A 26,489-nucleotide genomic window follows, 5' to 3' on the forward strand; every position below is an offset into this window, starting at 1 on the left:
TCTGCCTCCTCAGCTTGCATCACATAGACTCTTCCAGTCATGGGTTTCCTAGGCTTTGGCATTCCACAGCCTGGTGTCCCAACTCTCCGCACTTGAAACACTTGTAGTGCCCCACATGCACTTGCCAGAATGTGGGCGATTGCACAACTTGCACAGTGGTTTGTCATCAGCCTTCGGAACATTTCCTCTTGGTGGTTGCCCTTGTGGTTTTGGTGGCTCTGGTTGCTTTGGTGGTCCCCACATAGGAATTCTTATCACTCTGACTAGCTTACTGAGCACGGTTCCTCTTTCGCTGCATCTCCCAATCTATATCTTTAAGTGACTGCTCGGCTCTAAAAGCTTTGGCAACTGCAGTAGTATAATCAATATGATTGACAAGCATCACATCACGTCAGATAGTCGGCCTCAAATCATCTAGAAAATGTCGTAATTTTTCAGCAGCATCATTGGCAATCAAGGGCACAAAATGACAGCCCCTATCAAACTTCTGCACAAAGTCGGCAACAGACCAATCCCCCTGACGGAGACTCATAAATCCCTCTTAAGCCTAGAACGAACATCAGATGTGAAGTACTTGGCATAGAACACCCTCTTGAATTCCTCCCAAGTCATTGTCACCATATTCACTCCACGCTCCGCTCCCTCCCACCATAAGGAAGATTTATCCTTCAACAGATAGATGGTACACGAACTGGTCAGCGTCCGCCATCTCCATGTAACGGAAGATCACCTCTAAATATATAATCCATCCCTCAGCAATGAATGGATCAGTAGTGCCATGAAAATCCTCGGGGTCCATCTTCCTAAAACGCTCATAAGCAGCCTCTAGTCTAATCATTGCTCCATTCCCTACATGTTGTTCTAATAACGGGCCATACCAGCTAGTATACAGGCACTAGCATCTGAATAGGTGGAGGCTGTGGAACCCCCTCCTCCTATCTAACCTCATCAGTCCTATGCAAAATTCTTCTAGGATGCATCTCTGTATACATCGTCCAAACCACGTAACTAACATGCATTTAAGGTTTTTCATGCAACTAACATTTATATAATGCATCATATAAACATTTAAAGCATATAAATTATAAAGTAGTAAAAACTCACATATTTGAGGCGTGACTTCTTGAGCTTCTCGAAGTGACAGTACACAACCCTTTGGGAAAACCTTGGCTCTGATACCAACTGAAACGACCTCGAATTTTTTCTAACCATAAATCATAAACTCGAAAATACTAAATAAAATAACTTACATTTCTAACAATCATAATAATTTAACAATTTAAATATCAAGTGCATAAAATAAATCTTAAATCATCGACTAACCAAAACTCCTAAATCGACATTCGCAAAGATCAACTAACAATAAATAAAGCATAAAAAATATCTTTAATAAAATCATTAGCATAAATCTTTAAATAAATATCAAGCTAGTGCAGAAACTTAAAGGCCCTCGGGTGTGTACTGTTGCACTCGATCCACTCAATCTCATCGGCTCCATAAATCATCAAATCCTGCATCATACAAACCTAGTGAGTCCAAAGACTCAGCACGTTCTAAACATGGATAACAAATAATACTATACAATCACATGCATTTAAAAATCATACTTTTTTTAAAATAATCTTTTGAACATAAATAAACCATTTAAAATCATTTTGAGCATAAATAAATAATTTTAAAAATCATTTAAAAATAGCTTTAATCATCATCAAATCATATATCATAAAATCATTTTAATCATAAAACCCTTAATCATAAATCATTTTGGGTGAAGTTTGATATTTAAAGTGACTAGCTTTTATCCTCCGGTCGACTGATCAGTCTTCACTCCACATGGCCCATGAGGGTGTGTACTAGGCTCCACCGTGGAAATACGATCGTCGAGGTTCTCTCTGGTCCTTTTCCCAAAAATGGGTTCCTTCTGGGGCATTTTCCCGTAAATGGGCTCCCTCTGGGGCCTTTTTTCCTTACGAAATTCCCATAAAATTGTAAGTTCACCGTCCTCAACATAAACGGATCCCCACAAATCATATATCATATGTCACAGTCAATTCACATCCCTTAAAATATTTTCTCATTTTCTTTAAATAATAAAATAACATATTATCATCAAAATCATCATTTTAAATCATAGAATATTATTTTACAAGCATTATGATCCTTCGAGACGCTGTCATAGTTTACGTATTTTCCTAAGTGTAAATTACTGTTTTGCCCCTGGACGTAAAATTCTCGATTTTATCTTTTTCTCACATTTAATGACATGGGCTTATTCTAAATAATTATTTAGTTTAAATATAATTTTTCATAATTTTATAAAGCTTAAAACTAGGCTTTTCAATTAATTCTTCAATTAACGTTTCGTGCGGTGATTAAATCTCGGATAAATCCAAAACTCATTATTTTAACCCCAAATTTTAAACATATTTTTATTTTTTTTCTACCCTTGTGAGCCATGAACCACACCCGTGGACCCACAGTTCCAATTTTAGTCTTATTATTTTCGGATTTGCACATTATCAAACACACCGAGCCATCTCCCAAAATACTCGAGCCACGCCTGAGCCACCTCAGCCAACACGAGCCAACCCATCTAGGGACATCTTGACTAATCCCAGTCCAAATAACCAGCACCTAGCTCGCTCAAACTCACCCGAACAATAGACACTTGCTGCACGCTGGTTGCATCTCACGCCCAAGGATCCTAGAGACACTAGGACTCTTCCAACCACTTAACCAGCGACCGCCTCGGACCCTCACTAACCTTAGACAAGTCCCAGATTCAAGCCACCCCCATCCTAAGCCCTTGAGCCGCGCACAAAGCTCTGCACCAAGACAACAGCCTCGCGCGTACACCTCTCTGCCTGCGCTTCCCTCACGTTTCTCGAACCAGCAGCCAGCCCATCTATTCCATCCCCTGGCCCAACCCCTGCCTATCATCCTAGGACCCTGATAGACCACCTAGGCCAGCCCCAAACCAAGCCACAGCACCCTGTACAGCAGCTGATATCGAGAAGTCTTGGGGAGAGTCCTAGCTTTCGTGGACTCTTCCCTAGCGAGAACCACGAGTCCTAGCCATGGTAGGATTCTTCCTTGGACCTAGCCATGACCCTTAGGACACAACCCCCAGCCATGGTCGAGCCCCAGGATCCCATGCATAAGAACCGAACCTTGAACCTCAACAAGCACACAAACCTCTTAAAAAAAACTCACAGTTCTTCTCTTCCCTTGTGTCCTACGGTTCCAGCCCATTTCCTATTGATTTTATCATGTTCAATCACAATTTAACCATATTTTTATCATGTATTGGCAGCGTGTCCGTTGGATTCAAAACGTTTTTCATAAAAGCGTAAAACATCGTATTTTTGAAAATAAACGTTCTACCGTAAAAATATTCAAACCCTATTTTTTTTCACACATAAACAATTAAATCATGCATAATGATTTGAATGATGTTTGAAAGGGTTTAGAAAATGCGTCGTTATGTTTATAACGCTCGAATATACGATATTCGGCTAGGGTGCGACATTAGACGATCGAATAATGACGAACTCCTAGCCTTCTTTCTTCTTCAATATTTCGAATTTTATGAAGTGTGTGTATGGTGTGTTACGACTGCTGATGGTGATGATATTGTGGTGATAAAAGACCTAGGTTTATTTATCTATAGATTTAATTGTATGCTAATGGGCTTTGGTTTTGGGCTTGCAAGCTTAAGGGTAATTGTGCCTACTTAAATTAATTAAATTGGGCCCAATAACACTTATTTAATAAAAACATAAAAATTTATAAAATAAGTTTCCATAAAATAATATTTTGATCTTTTTAAACTCCTTGTTTGTCCAAAACCGACTTCCCGGAAAAATCGAGCTCGACTTTGGGTTGTTGCAGGTATCTTGCAAGTGGTCTGATAACCCTATCAGACCTTCTAGGAGCTTGTACTTCAACTACTAGTTATTGGAGATTAGGTTAAAGTTCTATAGTTGAGGGAGTTTCTTGAAATTCTTCAAGTTCTATCATATTGCCTTTTCTATCTAATAGAAATTCTTTTTCCAGAAAGGTGGCATTTCTTGAAACAAACAATTTTGCTTCATTGGGGGTGATATGTTAAGAAAATATTATTCTCAAGAATTTTGGTGTTTGACAAAAACAGGTCAGCTTGAAACCAGCTACGGTTCGTATATCTCAGTTCAACTGCTCTGTTCATCCACTGGTATACTTTCCTGACCGGCTAAAGCTCCAAGAAGTCTCAACCGCTTACTTCAGACCGTTAGCAGATTCAGCTTGGACTTTAATGATTCTCAGAACCGGATCATTAAAGAAGATTATTTATTGCTCGAAGACATTCTCTGACCGACTTCATACATTCAAAATATTACATCGTCTTGAAGTCAACATATACTTTCATCAGTTCCAAAAATGATATGCATTTATATCTTTGTCTCAGAAAGGGTAGACCAAGTATAGACTTCCAGTTCTGATTAAAGAAGATGTTACCATAAAATGAACTCTTCAGGAAAATCGCTTCAGAACTATGCCGAGCAAAAGGAACATTAAATGCGTCTATGAAAGATCATTAAATGCTCATCAAGTTGACAGCAACACATCTGTTCATTGGAGCAAGTTAACGTTGATGCATCCTTTCCGACCGTTAAGAAGATCGTCTATATATCAACAGAGGAGGGTGCTAGCAAAAACACTTGATCGATCAGCTGAAAAATCTTGTTGCTAGCATACACAAAAAGATCTCAGAGCGCTACCACAATCTTACATACTTCATCGCTCTCTCAAGCACGCTTTAAACAGCATTATACTCGATCGTCTAAGGATCAATTTCGTGCTACTCAAAACAAATTGTTTATTCACATCAGTAACCTTTTGGTTATTAGATCAAGTCTTGATGTCTGGTGAATGAGTGTTCTTAATATCCAGAAGTGTAAAGTGATCACTAAGAGTTCCAATACAAGCAATGTGATAAGTCATGGTTGGAGTGGGCTGTTGCAAATACGTTGTAAAGCCAAAGTCTTTTAGTGGAATCCTTCCTGGAAAAGGAAGAAGAGGTGACGTAGGAGTATTCAATCTCCGAACATCCATAAAAATCCTGTGTTATTTACTTCTTGCAAGCTCTTACTTTTCCAACCGCAATTTGTTAAGTTTGCTAAAAATGTTTGAACTGTCTATTGGGAATTGTGAACCGTTTTCCGCACTCATTAGTGGTTCAAGTTTCCAACCGTTTGAGAAAGAATTTTCAACCCTAAAAACGTTTGAAAACTAATTTTTGGAAAGAAAATTTGAAAGAGTTCATTCACCCCCCTCTAAACTCTTTTTCGATCCCAACAAGTGGTATCAGAGCGGGATTTTCTCAAACACTGACATCTTTTCAATCACTTATGGCTTCTTTCAATAAAATTCCAATGCTCTATAAAGAAGATTATGACGATTGGAAAATTCGCATGCATGCACATTTAGCAGCCCAAGATGACGACATGTGGTATGTCATCACTGACGGGCCAATGAGAATTCTGAAGGTGAATACAGCTGCAACAACAAATGAAGGTGCTCCTCAGATGGTTGAAAAGCACAGATCTGAATGGACAGCTGAGGATAAAAAGAAGGCAAATTTGGATAACGTTGCGAAAGATATTCTCTATAAAACTCTGGACAAGAATATGTTCGCCAAAATCAAGACCTGCACTACTGCGAAGGAAATATGGGAAAAACTTAATCAACTATGCGAAGGCAATGATCAGACTAAGGAAATAAGTTGACTGTGGCTATACAGAAGTTTGACAACGCAAAGATGAAGCCAGGAGAAACTCTTGCAGAATTTGACGAACGGTTCAGCAATATCATCATCGAACTCACCTCACTCGGGAAAGAATATTCCAACAGAGAGATTGCTTTAAAGGTTATGCGAGCTCTTCCCAGAGAATGGGACGTAAAGACCATAGCAATGCGAGAATCTAAGGATCTGAACAAGCTGGAACTTCACGACCTATTCGCCGATCTTAAAGTTTATGAGTTTGAGCTTGGTATACGAACTGAAGAACCCATCCACATCAACAAACAAAGGCACTGCCAGCTATCATAGTGACTCTTCCGGTCAAGAGTCCTCAAGTAAGAAATCGGCCGAGCAATTAAGCAATGAAGCATGAAGCCATGTCTTTATTCGTTAAAAAATTTAGTAAATTCATGCATAAGAATCAATCACAGATGAATAAACCTCACTTCAACAAGGACCATACTGATGATGGTCAAGCTTGTTTTAACTGTGAAAAAAGAACACTTTATTGCAGAATGCAACAGGCCAAGAAAAGATGAAAAGAAATCAAGTGACAGAAGACGAGTTACAGACAACAAAAGATTCATCAAAAAGAAGAGTCAGCGAGTCTTAGTTGCAGAAGAAGATAAAGGCAAATTGGCTGAATCAGAATCTGAAAAATCTATTTATGAAGAATCTTCAAGTGAGAGCGAAGATGAGAAAGTAGAGTGTGTCATGGCCAAAGAAGATCAAGAATCTACTGATGAAATGGTATTTACTTTAACTCTGATGAATTCACACGAGAAGATTGTCACCGCACTTTACGACATGGTAAATGAGTTTAAGAGGCTATCACAGCAGTTCAAGGAAGCCAAAACAGAAAAACAAAACTTGGAAAACAAGTTAACTCTCTCTAGCTGTTCACAGCAAAAAGAGGTTAACGGTTTGAAAGTAAAGTTAAGTCTGCTAACGGCTGAGAATGATGATCTGCGAAGATTGTTCTATGCCACTTTGAAAGAAAACAAACGATTGATAAATACAGTCAACACTTGAACAAGTCCTCTGTTTCTCTGAATAAGATGCAGGAAATGCAGAAGCCAGCCGGAGACAGAACCGGCTAGGCTATAGCATTAATGAATGCAGTACTTCTAGAGCATCAACTCAACCGCTACTAGAAAAAGACAGTTTAAAACCAATTAAATTTGTCAGATCTAGTATATATGAACATGATAAGACTGAAGATCAAGCACTCAGAATGCAAATCTTGAAAATAACAGAAGGCGATATGGTTTAGGATACGTCAAAATTGAGAATGCTAAAACCAACAGATCATGGCTCAGACGCAGGCCAAACAAAACCGCTCACAACGGTTCAGATTGGGCCAGCAGAAAGTCAGGGTCAACTGGAAATCATTAAAAACTAGACCTAACCATTACCACAACAGCCGACCTGTTCAAAAGAGTATAGATTGAGTGACAATGACAGATGATCGAAAAACATACTGGAAAGGAAAAAGGACACTACACCACTGATTATCCACACAACTGCACATACTTTAGGACACATCATGAAAAATCCTTCAGGATAATTCAAGCGTGGATCCCTAAGGGCTAAAACTCAGGACCCAAATAGAAAAGGGTACCAATCTCTTTTCAATAATGAAAGGCAACAAAGAAAAAGGAGCTGGAAGAATCTATCTGGTTCTTGGATAGTGGCTGCTCTAGACACATGACTGGAAGCAAAGATCTCCTGTCAGAAGTAATCAACTACAAAGGTCCAACAATCACCTTCGGTGACAATTCTAAAGGTAAAGCTGTTGGTAAGGGTAAGATTATCCACGGCAAAATTATTATTAGAGATGTACTTCTTGTAGAAAATCTATGTTATAACCTGATAAACATAGCCAACTATGTGACAGTGGTTACACTGTAGAATTTCAAAAACTCATATGTATGTCAAAACCGCTTCAGGTAATATCATGTTAACTGGTCATAGAGAGCAAAATACATACAAAGTTAAATGGAATGATGACTGTCTTAGCGCACCACCTGTTTTGTCGCCTTAAATGGAAATAAAAATTGGCTTTGGCATAAACGATCAATCATCTTAATTTCAAATCTATTGCCACTATCAGCAAACTTAAATTAGTATCTGGATTGCCTAACATGATTTTGCCAAAGATAGAATTTGCAATGCTTGTCAGTTAGGTAAAAAAGTCCGATCAACATTCAAGAGCAAAGGAAGAAAACTCATCAGCAAGATTCCTGGAACTTCTTCATATGGACTTGTTCGGACCAATACCCGTAACAAGCTTAGGGGGGAAAGAAATACACTCTCATAGTAATTGATGATTTCTCCAGATTTACATGGGTAACATTTCTAAACTCCAAAGACCAGACTGCTGATCATCTAATCAAGCTGCTCAAAAGACTTCAAAACGAGAAAAGTGAAGAGTTGACAGAATCAGGAGTGACAGAGGAACTGAATTTCTAACTGATTCCTGTCATCCTATCTTGAAGATCATGGCATAAAACATGAATTATCAGCAGCAAGATCACCTCAACAAACGGAGTTGCTGAAAGAAAAACCGCACATTGAAGGACAGCAGCTAGAACCATGCTAGTTGAATCTGGTATCCTCACAAAGGTTCTGGGCTGAGCCATCACACAAGCCTGTTATACTTAAAACACGGTCCATGATCAATAAAAAAATGAGAAAACTCCATATGAAATTTGGACCGGCAAGCAGCCAGAAGTTGGATACTTTCGCATCTTTGGTTGCAAGTGGTTTCATTCACATTAATGGCAAAACACTCTCACCGCTTTTGATGTTAAAGTTGATAATGGCACCTTTTTAGGATATTCAGCAGTGAGCAAAGCATACAGAGTGTATAACAAATAACTCTCACTGTTGAAGAATCTATACCATTGTATTTGATGAATCATCTATATGTCATGACAACAGTAGTAACAGTATACATGATTTAATAAATAATTTTGATGCAACTAACCTTGAAGCAAGCAGGTGATGATGAGGTAGATCTGAGAAAATAGGGGAATCACATCAAAAAAATCCAACCGCTCAAGAACAAAGTCAACAGGTGAAACGAACCAGAGGACATCCAACAAATGTAGATGGAAGAGCACTGGAGCAAGAAGAAGGAATTATTCAACCACCGAGCTAAATCCATATGGACCATGTCTCCAGTGGAAAAAGGATCATCCACTTGAGCTGGTCATCGGTAATCCTACTGCTCCTCTTAGAAACTAGAAATCAAATGATAAATGAAGTTATGTATGCTGCATTGTTTCTCAGATAGAACCTAAGAAAATTGATGATGCATTACTTGACTCAAATTGGATAGAGGCCATGCAAGAAGAACTTAATCAGTTTGAAAGAAGTAAAGTTTGGCATCTAGTCCCCTCGGCCTAACTACACTCATGTGATTGGAACTAGATGGGTATTCAGAAACAAATGGATGAAACCGGTTTGATTATAAGAACAAGGCTAGACTTGTAGATCAGGGCTATAGACAAGAAGAAGGTATAGACTTTTGATGAATCTTTGCCCCTGTCGCCAGGTTAGAAGCTATAAGAATATTCTGGCATTTGCAGCATTAAGGATTTCAAAGTATATCAAATGGATGTTAATCTGCATTTTTGAATGGATTATTAAATGAGAAGTTCATGTAAACAACCACCTGGTTTATTAATCACACTTTTCCTGATTATGTTTACAAACTGGACAAAGCTCCGTATGGACTAAAGCAGGCACCGAGAGCATGGTATGGACACATTAACAAAATTCTTGCTTGAACATGGTTTCTCAATTGGAACGGTTGATAAAACATGTTTACATTCTCAAAAAATGATCATTTATTGTTTTGTACAAATATATGTGGACGACTATTATTTTTGGATCACTAACCCTAAGCTATGTGAGAGATTCTCTAAGATGATGCAGGAGCAATTTGAAGATAAGCTGATGGGCGAATTAAATTACTTATTAGGACTGCAAGTCAAGCAGTCCGAAAATGAAATATTTATCAATCAAGCCAAATACACTCGAGATATTGCTAAGAAATTCGGCATGGAAAATTGCTCTCAAGCTTCCACCCAATGAGCTCATCAATTAAACTGGATAAAGATGAATGGGGAATATCTGTGGACACAAAAATGTACAGAGGGTTAATAGGTTCTTTTGCTATACTTGACTGCCAGTCGACCGGACATTATGTTTGCGGTTTGTTTATGCGCACGGTTTCAAGCTAAACATATGCAATCTCATTTTATTGCCTCTAAACGTATACTTAAATATCTTAAAGGAACTACTAATGTGGGTCTCTGGTATCCCAAAGATTCAAGTCTTAATCTTGTAGGATATTCAGATGCAGATTATGCGGGGTGCAAAGTCGACAGAAAGAGTACAAGCGGTTCATGTCAATTTTTAGGCGAACGGTTGATTTCACGGCTTAGTAAGAAACAAACGTCAATTGCTACATCAACCGCTGAAGCAGAATATTTTGCAACTGGAAGTTGCTGTGCTCAGATGCTTTGGATACAACAACAATTAAAAGATTATGGCATCCAAGCTACTGAATCACCCATTTTCTGCGATAACACCAGCGCAATAGCAATCACATACAACCCAGTTATGCACTTTCGGACAAAACATATTGATATCAGACATCACTTCATCCGAGAACACGTCATGAAGAAAGAAATACGGCTTGAATATGTTCATACGGATCAACAAACTGCCGATATTTCACAAACCATTACTAGAGGCTAAGTTTTCTCATTTTCGCAATATGCTTGGATTAATTGATTTATCTTGATGTATTTAGTTCTTGTGTTTGTTTAGTTTGTACTGCAAGAAATAAATGGAAATATAAAGAGACAGTCGGTAATACAAAATAGAAATATTTTATTGAACAAACAGTAGGCATTGTACATCCCTAACTTCATCTTCTACTGACCTCAACTAGTTGCGCAACCAAGCGGTCAGCTTACGGTGGAGGTACGTAAAAAGTCATCTGAGGAAGCAATCTTCCTCAGAGTCCTCTGCTCTTTAAGAGCATGAGAAGGTAAACGCCATCATCAGAGAAGACGTATGATGCATCAGCGACATAAAGTAGTCACTGCTACTTCATCAGAAGTGCCATCTCCTTAGAGGTAGCACCTAGTCCTCTATCAAGAGAGGACTGAAGCTCCTGGACCCTTTGTCCAGACCGCCAGCATCTTCTCAAAAATGCTATCTTCAAAAGCAGCCTTGCGGGAAGCTATCATCGATTCCATAAATTCTTTCACAAGATCTGGCTCACTTGAACTTCCTGCTTTCGCCATCTTGATATATTGTTTAACTAATCCCTCTACCTGTATTTATAGATGAAATATCATATGAAGGGTCTCTCTCTCTCTCATATCGACAGCCACTAGGATTTCAAGAGACTTTTCTGTCTAAGCCATCGACGGTTCACCATTCTGGATTAGTTCTTAATCCACATGTTTAGGGGGAAAAATGGTTATTCATTAATTAAAAGACTTCTCAACCGTTTCTTCCTAACTACATTACTCATACGGTTCATTTTACTTGGGCACAATACTTCCACGTCATTTCGTAAAAATTACTCAAACTTTTCGATTGCTTCTGACTGACGTGACAGTTTTTACTTTTGACATTTCAAATTAATTATTTTATCGCCGCCCAAATTTTTCAAAACTTACAAATTTCTCTCTACTAACAGTCCTCCACGTGGACTGACTAGTGATTATCTGAACCGCACATACATATTCCACACTTGCACCCTCACTAAGTCTTACCTTGCTATTCTCTACTTGATCGCGTTTAAGCTTAACTTGCAAGTGCTGAAAATTCAAACCCTCTCGGTAAATCAAGGAAATGGCTGCCTCAATTGCTCAGAACACAGTCGCTATTAACTTCGCGTCAATATTTTCCATGCCCATGCCCAACGAATCGATGAAAGTCATGTTTCGCACAATAGAACATTATGGGCTTCGCTCCTTTCTGGGCTGCAGCTACAAATACTCAGACACACTACTGAAGGAATTTTTTGACTCCGCTCACATGAAGAACGGAGAAATTATTTGTGCGGTTCAAAACAAAACCTCCAGTTCACCCAGAAGATGTTTGCTGAATTGTTCAGCTTACCCACAGATGGAGTTACTGATTTCCCAACACTTCCAGATGGAAATATCGACATTTGGCGAAGTACTTTCTCAAACACGGACTCTCCAATCTCTCATCCAACATGTCAGAAACGCGATTTAAAGATTGAATTCAGACTGTTGGCTGATATTGTGGCAAAAAGACTACTTGCCAAGGCTGGTGCATATGATAAAATAACCTTGGAGAAATTTCTTGTTATGACATCATTTCCTCCGAACTACGGATAAATTGGTCTGATGTGTTATTTAACATCTTGGTAGCCATGATCAATAAAGAAAACCAATCACAAGGGTTTGCAGTTCCAATCTGCCACATGCTGATCAACGCCGAGGTTCCACCGGTTGATATGATAGAAGTTGACAAAACTAAGCTCTTCAACTGGGTATCGGTTGAAAATTTATCCAAAAGAATCGACCGGCTGAGGAGATAGTCTCCATCAAGACTGAAACCGGGGAAGAGTTTGTAAAACAAAAGAAATCATCCAAAACCGTTTCAACTGCCAAGGAAACCAAGAGGAAGCTGGTTCTAAAAACAAACTCCGATGATGAGTCCAAAGATGATGTTCCAGTTGTTCAAGTTCTTAAGAAAAAGAGAACTGCACAACCAACAAAGATAAGATTGGTCAAACATCTTTCTACACCACTCGTTCCTGCCCCAATCCCTACAATCTCAGTCACTAAGTTGAAGGGATTCAAATTACAGAACCAGAGATTGAGTCCTCTTACTCTGGAGTTCTCATTATTCTCTCCTCAGATAAGGGCACACATGTGATGATTGAAAATCCACCTCAAAACAATACAGTTCATACGGCCATAGTACTCGCAAGCGAGCGTGTAAATGAGGCTGTCCAGAAAAAGATAAAGATGTTTGACAGATGGGTTAATATAGGACTGATGTAACTTTTGATTCGCTACTTCAAACCGGCAAAATAAAAGCAGCTGCTAAGCTGGAGCGGTCCATTTTGGAATGGACAGAAACGGCTGATATTCAAACCGCTCTTCAACGACGAAATTTTCTGGAACTTCAAATGAAAGAAAGCACTCTCTGAATCATCATATGGTTGAAAATAAATAATTTTGACCCTTTTTGTCCTACAGCCAATGATGATTCGGCAGTCATCTCTCAACTTGAGATGGACACATTCTCACTGACTATGAGAGTCGCTCAAATGCGACAGGATCTTAATCTCCCAGCTGTTACGATCAAACAAAGTTAAACTCTCTGATGGACATCCATGAAGATCTGAGCTTAGAACAGTGTCAAGCCATCTCTACTAAAAAGGATTCCTCATCTATTTCTCTCGGTACAATCACTAAACCTTCTTCACCAGTGCTTATCATGACAGCTCAAACCGGGTGATGAAGAAACCACTATGCATCTTTCTACAAAAATCACGCCTGAAGACCTTCCAAGTGCTGAAAAACAGAGTCATCAGATTACCACCGACATTCCATCTGAGTCTCGAACAATCTCTGCCATGGATCAGTCTACCCAACTGCCTCCACATGATCCTTCAGCTGCTAAAACTGTTTCTGTTGATGAGGCAGAGAAGTTTTTATCTGACTTTGATAAAGCTGTCACTTTTCAAGATCAAACAGTCTCTTCACCAGGTTCTCCCACCAAGGATGATTTAACAGCTTTTTCAGAACAGACGTTGATTTCTCCCAAGGAAGTGCATACAACCCAGCTGACAAATCCCTTGATGATTGCAAATCTCCTCCACCAACTTCTCCGCCAGCACAATCAGAGGAACCGGATGTCATTGGATCTAAACCGTCTGCTTCTACTGAAAACATTGATCAACTTATTCAGAGCATTACGGATGAACTCCTTGAGCCTGAACCATCAAAAGCTGCTGGTAAGATTTTCTCCACTCAACTGGTTTCTTTCCAAAACAGGTTACTATATGAAGAAGGTGAACCTGAACAACAAGAAGATCTAGAAGAAAGCTGCCAGCAGCAGATACTGACCAGGTTGAACACCATGGATCAATCCATTTTGGCTCTTAATCGAAAACAATTTGATCTTAAGGAAGACTTTCGATCAGTCAAGACTGCTTTCCGAAATGATCTTTCCACTATGGAAACAAGTTTTTATCTCATGCAAGCAGAACATAATTCTACTCATCTTAACTTGTGCCTTGGTCTATCGGGCAAATGACACGTCTTCAATCAAATTTGGAACAACGCCTCGACGCCCAACGTGCTCAACTTGCAGAAATCATGGAATTTCTTGTTCATGGTGATGTCAAAAAGAGGGAAAAAGAGCGACAAAAGGCAATTCAAGAAGCAGAAATATCTGTTATAAAGGAATTGCATGAATTAAAGAAAAGGGAGACAAGACAAAAAGTAGTGGAACAAAGTAAAAGGTCCAAATGAACTCTTGTTGCAATTTTCTTACAACATACTGTTACTCTGTTCTTTGTAATTTCATTATCTTAATGAAATGCAATATTTTTTCGCCTCTATATATCTTCGTCAATATTACTATGTTTCTTAGCCCTACAGCTAGGTTTTGTCATCACCAAAAAGGGGGAAATTGGTAAGAAAATATATTCCCTAGAATTTTGGTGTTTGACAAAAACAGGTCAGCTTGAAACCAGCTACGGTTCGTATATCTCAGTTCAACCGCTCTGTTCATCCACTGGTATACTTTCCTGACCGGCTAAAGCTCCAAGAAGTCTCACCGCTTACTTCAGACCGTTAGCAGATTCAGCTTGGACTTTAATGATTCTCAGAACCAGATCATTAAAGAAGACTATTTATTGCTCGAAGACATTCTCTGACCGACTTCATACATTCAAAATATTACATCGTCTTGAAGTCAACATATACTTTCATCAGTTCCAAAAATGATATGCATTTATATCTTTATCTCAGAAAGGGTAGACCAAGTATAGATTTCCAGTTCTGATAAAGAAGACTGTTACCATAAAATGAACTCTTCAGGAAAAGCGCTTCAGAACTATGCCGAGCAAAAGGAACATTAAATGCGTCTATGAAAGATCATTAAATGTCATCAAGTCGACAGCAACACATCTGTTCATTGGAGCAAGTTAACGTTGATGCATCCTTTCCGACCGTTAAGAAGATCGTATGCTAGCAAAAACACTTGATCGATCAGCTGAAAAATCTTGTTGCTAGCATACACAAAAAGATCTCAGAGCGCTACCACAATCTTACATGCTTCATCGCTCTCTCAAGCACGCTTTAAACAACATTATTCTCGATCGTCTAAGGATCAATTTCGTGCTACTCAAAACAAATCGTTTATTCACATCAGTAACCTTTTGGTTATAGATCAAGTCTGGTGTCTGGTGAATTGAGTGTTCTTAATATCCAGAAATGTAAAGTGATCACTAAGAGTTTCAATACAGACAGTGTGATAAGTCCTGGTTGGAGTGGGCTGTTGCAAATACGTTGTAAAGCCAAAGTCTTTTAGTGGAATCCTTCCTGGAAAAGGAAGAAGGGTTGACGTAGGAGTATTCAATCTCCGAACATCCATAAAAATCCTGTGTTATTTACTTCTTGTAAGCTCTTACTTTTCCAACCGCAATTTGTTAAGTTTGCTAAAAGTGTTTGAACTGTCTATTGGGAATGATAACCGTTTTCCCGCACTCATCAGTGGTTCAAGTTTCCAAACCGTTTCAGAAAGAATTTTCAACCGCCTAAAAACGATTGAAAACTAATTTTAGAAAAGAAAATTTGAAAGAGTTCATTCACTCCCCCTCTAGACTCTTTTCCGATCCCAACATGATAGAAATAATATCCAACAGAATTCATTAGATATCCTACAAAGTAGCACAAAGTGGATCAACTATCCAATTTGTCTCCCACTGTCTGCTTCACGTAAGCAGGACATCCCCATATTCCCAAGTAAGAATATTTGGGAGTTTTCCCATCCATATCTCATATGGTGTTTTATTCACTGCTTTTTTATGGACATTATTCAACAACATTGCCGTAGTTTCAAGCACAAAGCCCTAAAACGATGTAGGCAATTCAGTAAGTCCCATCATAGATCGAACCATGTCCATCAAAGTTCAATTACGTCGTTCAGAAACACCATTCAATTGTGGTATTGCTGGTGGAGTCCACTGTGAGAGAATCTCATTTTCTTTTAGATAACCCAACAACTCAATACTCAAGTATATCCACCTCGATCAGATCGAAGTGCTTAATACTTCTTTCTAATTGTTTTTCTACTTCTGATCTGAATTCTTTATACTTTTCAAAAGCTTCAGATTTGTGTCTCATCAAGTAGACATACCCATACCTCGAATGGTCATCAGTAAGGTAATGAAGTAGGTTTTCATATATTTTGTGCTAACATTTAGCGGGCCACAAACGTCTGTGTGGATCAAATCCAGTAGACCATGTGCACATTCCACATTTCCATTGAATGGAGCCTTGGTCATTTTTTTCTTTTAGACAGGACTCACAAGTAGGTAGAGAATTTATGTCTGACAAGTCAAACATGCCTTCTCCCACTAACTTGTGCATCCTTCTTTTGAAAATGCGACCGAGTCTAGCGTGCCACATTTGTGCGAGATTTGGATCATCTAATTTTCTTTTGTTTGTTGTTGAAATCTTGTTTACTTTGGACATTCACTTATCATTTCCATAACATTTCTGCTCATATAATTTCTTATGTCCGGACTTCTTGCAGTGCAATAAATATGTTCTGACTTATCGGGCTTTGTAGGCCCTTTAAGTGTCCTTCAGAGTTTTGCCTCTTATTGGGTTTATTTTTCTTGTGAGGGGCAGAACATTTCTTTCCCTTACCTTGTGGGTGATTTTTCGTCCTGACGAGAGGCCCATTAAAACAACATTTTCTTATTTTATGGTGATCGCATAAGTCATAAGCATATTGACTAGCTCTTCAAGGCTATCATCTATCTTATTCAAATTGAAGTTCACCATAACCACGTCAAATGAGGAGGATAGTTGATGTCATCAAGTAACTCATCAGGAATCACATATTCCAAGCCCACCACATTCTCAATAAGCCTAGTCAAATGTACACCATGCTCATGAGCCAGAGCCCTATCTTGCATACATGTAGTCATGAGCTCCTTGAAAGCGGTGTGCATCATCGTATTAGTTTCATGCACCATGCAACTCTTGCACATGCATTCGAATGTCAGCAGCATTCAACATTTCCTCAAACTGTCCATGCAGTTCATTTGACATAGAAGCGAGCATGTTACACTTTAGCTTGCATACTATGGTCCTACCATCTTGCATGTTTTATCAGTTTAGCAAGACTGACATTAGTGTGTATGCCATTTTCTCCGAATTCAGAACAATTTTGCCAACCAGTCTTGAAACTCAGGTTCGGTTAGCTTGTTAATAACATAAATGAATTACGTGACGAAATCGAAAATATACTGATATGAAAATATAATAATGGTTGCTGATTATTTTACAATAATTCTAAGATATAAAAATATGGATTTATTTTATAAATTTTCCTCCCGCTATTTTGATATTTTCACCACCCTCTGATTAAAAAGAGAAATCGTATTTCCTTAGTGGACACGTAGAATCCAATTAGTCAATTATAATCCCGAATAATATCAGCCAATTATAATTTCTAAAAAGTAGAATCCAATTGCATCCCTATGCAACCTCCGCCTGTTTCGCCTCACGTTTAATAAGAACCCAATAATATGACGCCGTTTATTTTCGCGTGTCAAACCGACCCATCAATATTGAATTGTAGTGGACGGTCGCCATGAGTTCCCCCAATAATATGAGCCGAAGTCATGGGAGTTCCACTCAATTCACATCATATGTCAAGTGGAAGTCACAGCTTTCCGGCGTCAAGGCCTCCCAAATAGTATGAGCCAGACATTGTCCGCGGGTAGCGATCAACATTCAACCACGGTTGATGGAAGGCAAGAATAAATTAAAATCTTTTAATTTTTATTTTTATGGTTTGATATAAATTTGAATCTTATTCAAAATGAGGGATTTTAATTTTGAAATTGTCTCAGAGATTGTATGTTTGCCGGATTCATGCAACTATATTATCTAATAATATGCATATATGCATACTACTATATATCACATATAAATCATAATATGACATTCAACAATAAATAAAGATGATCGATCACCAACACTATTAGATCCATGTGAGCCAGACATGGATCCAGGTCCAAAACCTAGGTGAACACAGGGATGCAATACATCTATTACAAGTGCTTCCAATATTTTACATGTCTTCATCTTGTTTATCGGGCCCACCATCTTCCAGTCTTGATCTCCACTATTTCTAATAATTTCATTTAAATAGCCATGTTACATAAGGGATACATCTCATAGGTGGGAACGAGCCATAAACCATGCCCACTTTAATAATATCAAATATTAACAAAATGAATAAAACAGTAAAATATCCTAACATACACCTAACACATTGGTCAAGGCTCTCGATCATCCTTCATGCATTTAATATCAAATATTAACATCAATTAATTAAACAAATTTAATTAATTGATAAATCATGTATATAATAATATTATCACTAATCACCATAATTATTAAAGAATTTAATAAATTAAACAAACAACTTTATTTAATTTCCAATTAATTCAATAATAATTGATTTCTTGTAAAACTCATTTTTACCATAAATAATTAAAATCATATTCTAATTATTTATTTTACAAGTAATTTATTAATTTTTCAAAAATTAATTTTTCAAAAGATAAATTGAACTAATTTTCATAAAATACCAATTAATCCAAAGTTTTGAAAAAATCTGAAAATCGCACCCTAGGCCCAAACAATTCAAGCCCAATAATCAGCACAGTGCCCGAGACGTTCTCGGGCAGCCGCCCTCGGTGCCCGCGCACTGCCCGAACTTTTTGGGCAGTCGCAGGCACGCCCTGCGCGCACAGCCGTGCACCCGTTATGCGCATGATGCTCGCAGAGCGCCTGCGCCAGCCGCGGTCTGCCCGGAACGGTTCCGGGCAGATCCGAAAATAATTTTTTTTTATTTCTGGAAAAATAAATTTTTTTATGGTGCATCATTTTTCTGAAAAATTTTCTTTTGTAGTTAGAAATAAACTATTCAATATGATTTAAATCATACGTTATAGAGAACCTGGCTCTAATACCATTGTTGGATCTCAGTTTTCTCGTGCCCAAACGCAGCGGAAGTTATAAAAATTTTATTTTGACACTCAAAATATTTTTTTGGACACTCGTATAATTTAAATTAAATAAACATACATAGGATGTTTAAAAATATACCTTTAGTGAAATTTCACTTGGCTCTAACAACACTGATATTAGCGGACGTAGCTCTTGTTGTAAATCCCTACGATGTTCTTCGATCTACTTCTTTAATCTTTGAATCAGGTCCACGACTGGATTACTTGTTCCTCTTCTAACTTGCACTAGAAAGTGTAGAAGATATTTTTGTGTTTGAGATCAAGAAAACAAAAATTGGTTCAAAACCTTTTTGAGAACAAGAATTGGCCGATGGAAAAATTTAAGACTTTCTCCTCTTTTTCTTTTTCTAAAGTTTCGGTCCTCTTCATTGAATGTTTTTCGAATGATGCTTGTGCAATAAGAATAATAAAAATCCTTATTAATTTTCTAATCCATACTTTACTTAATTAATTAATTTAATTAAGTTAATTATGGATTCTAATTGCATGCCAAATCACCGAAAACTTTTGGAAAGAGTCAATGTATCTCCATCATCAACTTTCGGATGCTAATTAGTAAATAAGGAAAAAATCCTTATTAATTTTTTCTAATCTTTTTTTACTTGATTAATCATACTAATTAAGTTAATTAAAGATTCCAAAAATGCATCTCATATCATGGTCAATCTCGATGCATATATATTTGAGAATATCATGCATTAATATTATTTCGCTTTATGTGCAAGTTTTAAAATTTTGGTATCATGAATATTTTCATATTACATAAATCAATACCATATTTTATAAAAACTTAATGAGCTATATTTAACTCAATTAAAATATAATTTAATCATTAAAGCTCATTTGAACTTTAATAAATTAGCATGATGGGCTTATACTCTTACAAACCCATGTTCCATGCTTCCATTACATTAATCTCATCATAATCCCGATCGACGATCCAATATCATCGATGTTACAATTTCAAATTATTTGTTATTATGATGTACACTTTAATTTCGAGATCACCAATGTCTAAATAAGTCAGGTGTACTCCTTTGACTGTCTTAACAGTCATGCTCTCAAAATTCCTATAAGCTTTTATAAATTTTATTTATAAGCTTATAAATTGATCATATCAAACTTATTTCTTATAAATCCAACTCATTGAATTTATTATCTCAACGAGAACAAGTAAACCAGTGCTTGTGTGACCCTCAATGGTTCAGGGATACAGCTAGCCATGGGTTCACAACTCTTTGTGATTCAGAACATAATCTCTTATTCGGGCTTACCCTAACTTGCCACATTCTATGCATCACAATTGATCATGAGAATGTCAGAAATCATATTTCTGATTAAATCCATCGAATCATGGTAAGAGCGTCTAGTAGCATCGCCCCATGATTCCCTAGTTATCACTACTGATAGTGCCTACAAGAATCAGTCGATTATGATTAACGTACAGTACAGTCCCTTCATCTCATATATCCCGATCGAATCTGAAACCATTGGTTCATCGAGGGTTGCATAATAATTTGATAACTATGTGATACATCTTTGAGAATAAATAGTGGCATCGCATGTACAATTGAAGAACTTCTTCTCTAACGTACATCTCATACTCTGGCCAGAGATTCCATGCACTAGTATTTCATCAGATCACATAGGATATCCACACCCGCAGTGTGAGCGGTTAATTCCTGACTCCGACGCACTGGCTCCTACATATGTCGCAACTGTACCCAATCTTGCCACCTGATGACTATCATGAAGTCGATAAACGAGTCAAAGCACAACCCTAGCATATAGAGCCTCAGTGTTGTCCCGGGTCGTAAGTACTAATGGTGTACAATCATAACCACGGATTTATCCTCTCGATGAATGATAACCACTTGGAAAATCCGAAGGAGGGTTGTTCGATATAATCATCATATGACTACCCATCTGCATGTTTGGACATATCTATGTCCTTACCAAGAAACGCAGTATACAACATCACATATGCTAGTCTCGAGCTCGAGCGACCTTTATCCATGTTTTAGGCGGCTGAATCGACTAGGAACGAATTTAGATTATACAGTGTTTACAATGAGTTTCATCAACGAATTACGATTCATTTGTATTAAAGTATAATCAAGGACTTTATCTATGCTGATTGCATGGGTATACAGATAAAGTAAAACAAAACCATAAAAAGTTAAATTATATTAAAATAAAGATCGTTTATTACACTTGAGTCAATAAATTCCCTAGCCAACCGTTGGCTTGCAGTGCATCTACTATAACAGTTATCGTAGCGAACACCATTCCATTTGCAGCAATCTTTCTTGGCTTCCGCAGGTCCCCAAGTAGAGAGTATGCCATAATCATCTATCAAATCGTCTTTGACCTTAAGTAGCACCAATCCTTTCCTTTTCTAAGCATCTCAATACATCGTCTCCGATGGTTCCACTAACGAGCAAGATCCATAAAATGACCTGAAAAAGCATGAAAGTGATGAGTTTTGTGGTGACAACATTCATTTTAATTTAATTTATGCCAATTACGTATGTCATATATAATGGCTCTTAGAGGACAAAATTCCAAGCTGGAACCTAAGCATTTGCCAAACAAAGCCCACTGTTTTGTTGCCTTTTAAATTCTTCGTGAATAATACTTCACTTTGCTAGAGTGGACTTCAAGTCAATGGGGCCACACTCTATCATGGAGGTTGGACAAATTCCAACTATAGCATAATTGTTACTACGGATGCATTTTATACAAGATGTTAATATAAATATCTGAATTGAAAACAAAGAAGTATTGATAGCACAACATTGTTTGCTTCTATGCAAGATGTTCATATAATTATTTTGTATAAAAATACATCAAGATTGTTATTCCTGGTTTAGCATAAAAAAATCGATTTTTGGTTAGAGTGTGTTAAGAGTTAGTGTTGAATTTATTAGTTTCACAATTTAACAAACTGACCAGTAACCGATCAGAAGACCTGACTGGACCGATAACTGAACTGGTAAAGCGTAACTGAATTGAAGAGACTTGAAAGTTAAATGGAACTAGTAGAGCTGAAGTAAACCAACTAAAGTACTCAAAAGATTATTAAAGTCTCAGACTTAAGGTTGAAGAACCAATACATGTTGTTCTTTATGAAACTGTACAATCTGATAAGCAACTGATGTAGACATCCAGTTGAGCTAACAAATCGCTTAATAGATATCAGTCTTGAAGTTTACAGTGAAGAAGAAACTCACTCTGTCAGAAATATCCTTCAAATACAGTGAAGATGAAACTCACGCTGTCAGAAATATCCTTCAAACACCAGAACCCGAAGTGGTAAATCAACTAGTTGGACAAGAATCAGTTCGTAATGATCAGTTTGAAGTACACCAAGATAATATTCAAACACAAACTGAAGTCATTCCAACTAAAGCAGAAGAAACTGGTCAATTACAAACTGAACCAGTTGCGCAAGAAGTTTGACAGATCCAACATACAGATGGAGAAAAATCATCCTCATGATTTGGTAATATGTAACCTATCTAGTCCGGTAAAGACTTGGAGACATATGCTCAATTTATTTATACACTCTACTTTTATATCTCAAATAGAACCAAAGAAAATTGAAAAAGCTCTAACTGATCCCAGTTGGTTAATTGCTATGCAACAAGAACTAAATCAGTTTACCCATAAAATGTCTGGATTAGTTCCATGACCCACTTTCAAAATCTATTATGGGTACAAAGTGGGTGTACATGAACAAACTGAACAAAGATGGTTCAGTTGTATGGAACAAAGCAAGGCTAGTTGCACAAGGCTATAGGCAAGAAAAAGGATATACTATGAATGAAACGTATGCTCCAATAGTTCGACTGGAAGCAATCAGAATATTCCTTGCCTACGTATCCTTCAAGATTTTCAAAGTATATCAAATGGATGTGAAAAGCGCATTTCTGAATGGTCAGTACATGAAGACGTTTATTGTAGAACAACTACCATGTTTTGTAAATCATTTACTTCCTGACCATGTTTATCATCTTAACAAAACTTTATATGGTTTTAAACAAGCACCCAGAGCTTGGTATGGGACTTTATTAAAATTTTTAATTGATAAAGATTTAACTGTAGGAACAGTTGACAAGACACTATTCAAATTCTCGAGAAAGATCACTCTATACTTATTCAAATTTACATTGATGATATTATTTAGGGTCAGCTAACGCAAAACTATGCAAAAATTCGATCTTACCGAGTTAAGATTCAAGGGAGTTCCACTATTCAATTGTATCATTGGTCATCGGTCAACAAAATATTCATTCATGCATTTCCAAGTTATTAACCTTAGAATTATATGGATAACCAATAAAGTTACGTTCTTGTGTTCTTCAAATTTAATTGACCAAACCATCAACCACTCAAAACGTATCAATAATCATTGGGGCATGATACGTTCCATATTGATTGTAAAAAATAACATTTTCAGTTTGTGAAAATAGTTAATCCTGAAAATCTAATAATCGAGATGGCTACAATTGATAAATATAGTTTCATCGATTTATTTAGACTAATATCTATGATTATACAAACACATCTAATTTATTGCTACTCACGTATCAATCATTCATGTCGGTTACAGATAACTGAATTTATTGATAACAGTAGAAAATTGTATATAAAATTAAATTGTTAGATTAATCGACATACAACTTTCATATAAATAAATCATAAACTAACAATACTTGAATAAACAAGATAATAAATTTTAAAAACTCACAGTGATAAAATGTGAAATAATAGAAATATCATTGAATCAAAAATAAAACTAGACTGAGTTCTGGAGAATAGATGAAAACTTCCTCTTCTTTCTCTTCTTTCTTTAACGTGAAGTTGGTGTGGGGTAGAGAGATGTCTAAAGATAAATCCAAAAACTAGAATAAAACTTAATAATACTAATAAGAAATTATGTCTATCAATAAGGAAAATAGAGCTTTTATTAGAATAAAACTCTATCAAATCTTCCCTTATTTCAATAATATATTTATATATTCAAAAGTCTTTAATGAATTAAATATCACAATTAAGACTCCTAAAATATGGTATTATCATCATAATTTCGAATTCCACTCCTTGCAATTCTCGTCAGCTTCATTTTTTATAGATAACTGAAAAATAGTCACAAGACATACCCACGTCTTCTGAAAAATTCAGCTTCAAGTCATCCATAAAGTTCATATGGGTAACTTCAAATGTGATATAAAAATCATCTTTTTAGCACATATTTATCCAAAGAGCATAAAACTTCATCCTATCACAAAATAACACAAAATTGTATCAATTTAACATGTTGGAAGCGAGAATAATAAAAATTTGATAATAAAATACGAACTATTATGATCTTATCATGGACATGAAAATATGAAAGCAAAGCATACATCTTGCCAAAATTTGCTGAATTTTTTGATAAATATTGTAGAGAAATTTTGTAGTAATTTGCCTGATGATTGAAGTTGACCGTCAATCTTTTTTCTTCCCTCTTGGCCTTTATTCAAATTCATGTAATCGATCCCTAATTCGATCATGGTCGGTTATCGAGCAGACAAGCCAAAATCACAAGTTTTACTTTTCTTGTGGGCCTAACTTTTTTTTTATTTTCTTGGACCTACAAAAATTTAATTTTGTGGCCTACAATATCAAAAACCGAGCTGAGATTTAAATGCTAGAATTTAAGCTTTCGAGCTTTTAGAGCTCGAGCATAAAATGAATTACTAGATCGAGTTCGAGCTCAAGTTGACAACATTTAAATCGAGTCAAGTTCAATTTTGTCTTGTATACTGAATATATATTTTATTTTATATATTCCTCTTTTTTATTATAATTTTTGCTAATTTTGTGTTCCTTATTGTAGGATAATTAAGAAATTTTTTTCTCTTGGAAATATCTATTATTTGAATAAAGTTAAAATACATAACAGAAGAGAAAGAATAATATAATCAAGTATATTTTTACTTCCAATGTACTTCAAATTTTCGCACCAGCTATTGATAATTTCAAAACTGTTATGAAAAAGTAAAAATTTATGGTAAAAACTAAAAATATCAAACTCTCAAAATTTACCAAATTACACAGTTTATAAAATTTTTCTATCTACTCAATTGTGATTTTCTTCACAATGAATATCTATTTATAGAATTTCTTACAAATAATCCAAAAATAAATTCATTATTACATACATCATCACACTAATTTTCAATATTTACAACTCTTATTTTCAACATTCAAATATTCAATACACATATTTTAAATATTATTTTCAACACTCCCCTTGTGATGATGATCATAATGATTGTTTCATTACGTGTTTTTATACTGCCTCGTTAAAAACCTTACTAGGAAAAACCCATTGGGATAAAAACCATAGTAAGGGAAAAAGAGTGTCACGTAAACTCCCCCTCATGTTGACACGAACAATTCTTCACAAATTTCGTAGATTGCGCATCCCAATATTATATATTGCTTTCTGAATATTGCGTAGAAGTGCCTTTGTGAAGAGATCTGATGAGTTTTCACTTGATTGAATGTGACGCATCAATATATTTATTCTTCTCAACTCCTTGGTGAATGCGAAGAACTTAGGAGGAATATGTTTAGTTCTGTCGCTTTTTATGTATCCTTTTTCATTTGACAACACATGCAGCATTATCTTATTAGTATCACAGGCTTCTCATCGAATGATAATCCGCATGATTTGGATATGTTGGGTCATTGATTTTAACCACCACATTCACGACTTGCTTCATGTAGTGCAATAATCTCGGCATGATTTGATGAAGTTGTTACGAGCGTTTGTTTCTGAACGCCAAGAATTGCAGTGCCTCCACGAGTAAATACATATCCAGTTTGGGAACGTGCCTTGTGTGGATCAGATAAGTATCCAGCATCGCATAACCAATTATACTTGGATTAATCTTTGAATACAAAAGTCCCAAGTCTGTCGTTCCTTAGATAACGGAATATATGTTTAATTCCGTCCAGTGTCTCTTTGTTGGATATGTGCTAAATCTTGCCAACAAATTTACGGCAAAAGATATATCAGGCCTTGTACAATTTGTAAGGATACATAAGGGCACCATAGCACTTAGATATGGTACTTCTGGACCAAGAATATCTTCATCATCTTCACATGGACGGAATGGATCTTTCTATGTTTAATGATCTAACAACCATTGGAGTACTTAAAGGATTTGATTTATCCATATTAAAACGTTTAAGGATCTTTTCTGTATAATTTGTCTGGTGAACAAATTCCACATTCTTTTTTTCAATTTGTAAACCCAGACAATACTTGGTTTTTCCAAGATCCTTCATTTCAAATTCTTC

At 36.6% G+C, this 26,489-nt stretch overlaps 2 protein-coding genes across 2 annotated transcripts in view; one reads left to right on the forward strand and one right to left on the reverse strand.

The window, feature by feature from the left end:
- LOC142543093 (transcription initiation factor IIA large subunit-like) overlaps positions 1 to 26,489 on the reverse strand; it is an 83,310-nt gene that overhangs the window by 22,404 nt on the left and 34,417 nt on the right. The gene's annotated exons all lie outside the window — the stretch shown is intronic.
- On the forward strand, positions 5,391 to 5,768 carry LOC142541830 (uncharacterized). The gene has a single exon (XM_075648286.1). The coding sequence runs from the start codon at positions 5,391 to 5,393 to the stop codon at positions 5,766 to 5,768; it is 378 nt and encodes a 125-aa protein (XP_075504401.1).

This window comes from Primulina tabacum, chromosome 4 (genome assembly GCF_025594145.1).
Source record: "Primulina tabacum isolate GXHZ01 chromosome 4, ASM2559414v2, whole genome shotgun sequence".
NCBI classification, from domain to species: domain Eukaryota; kingdom Viridiplantae; phylum Streptophyta; class Magnoliopsida; order Lamiales; family Gesneriaceae; genus Primulina; species Primulina tabacum.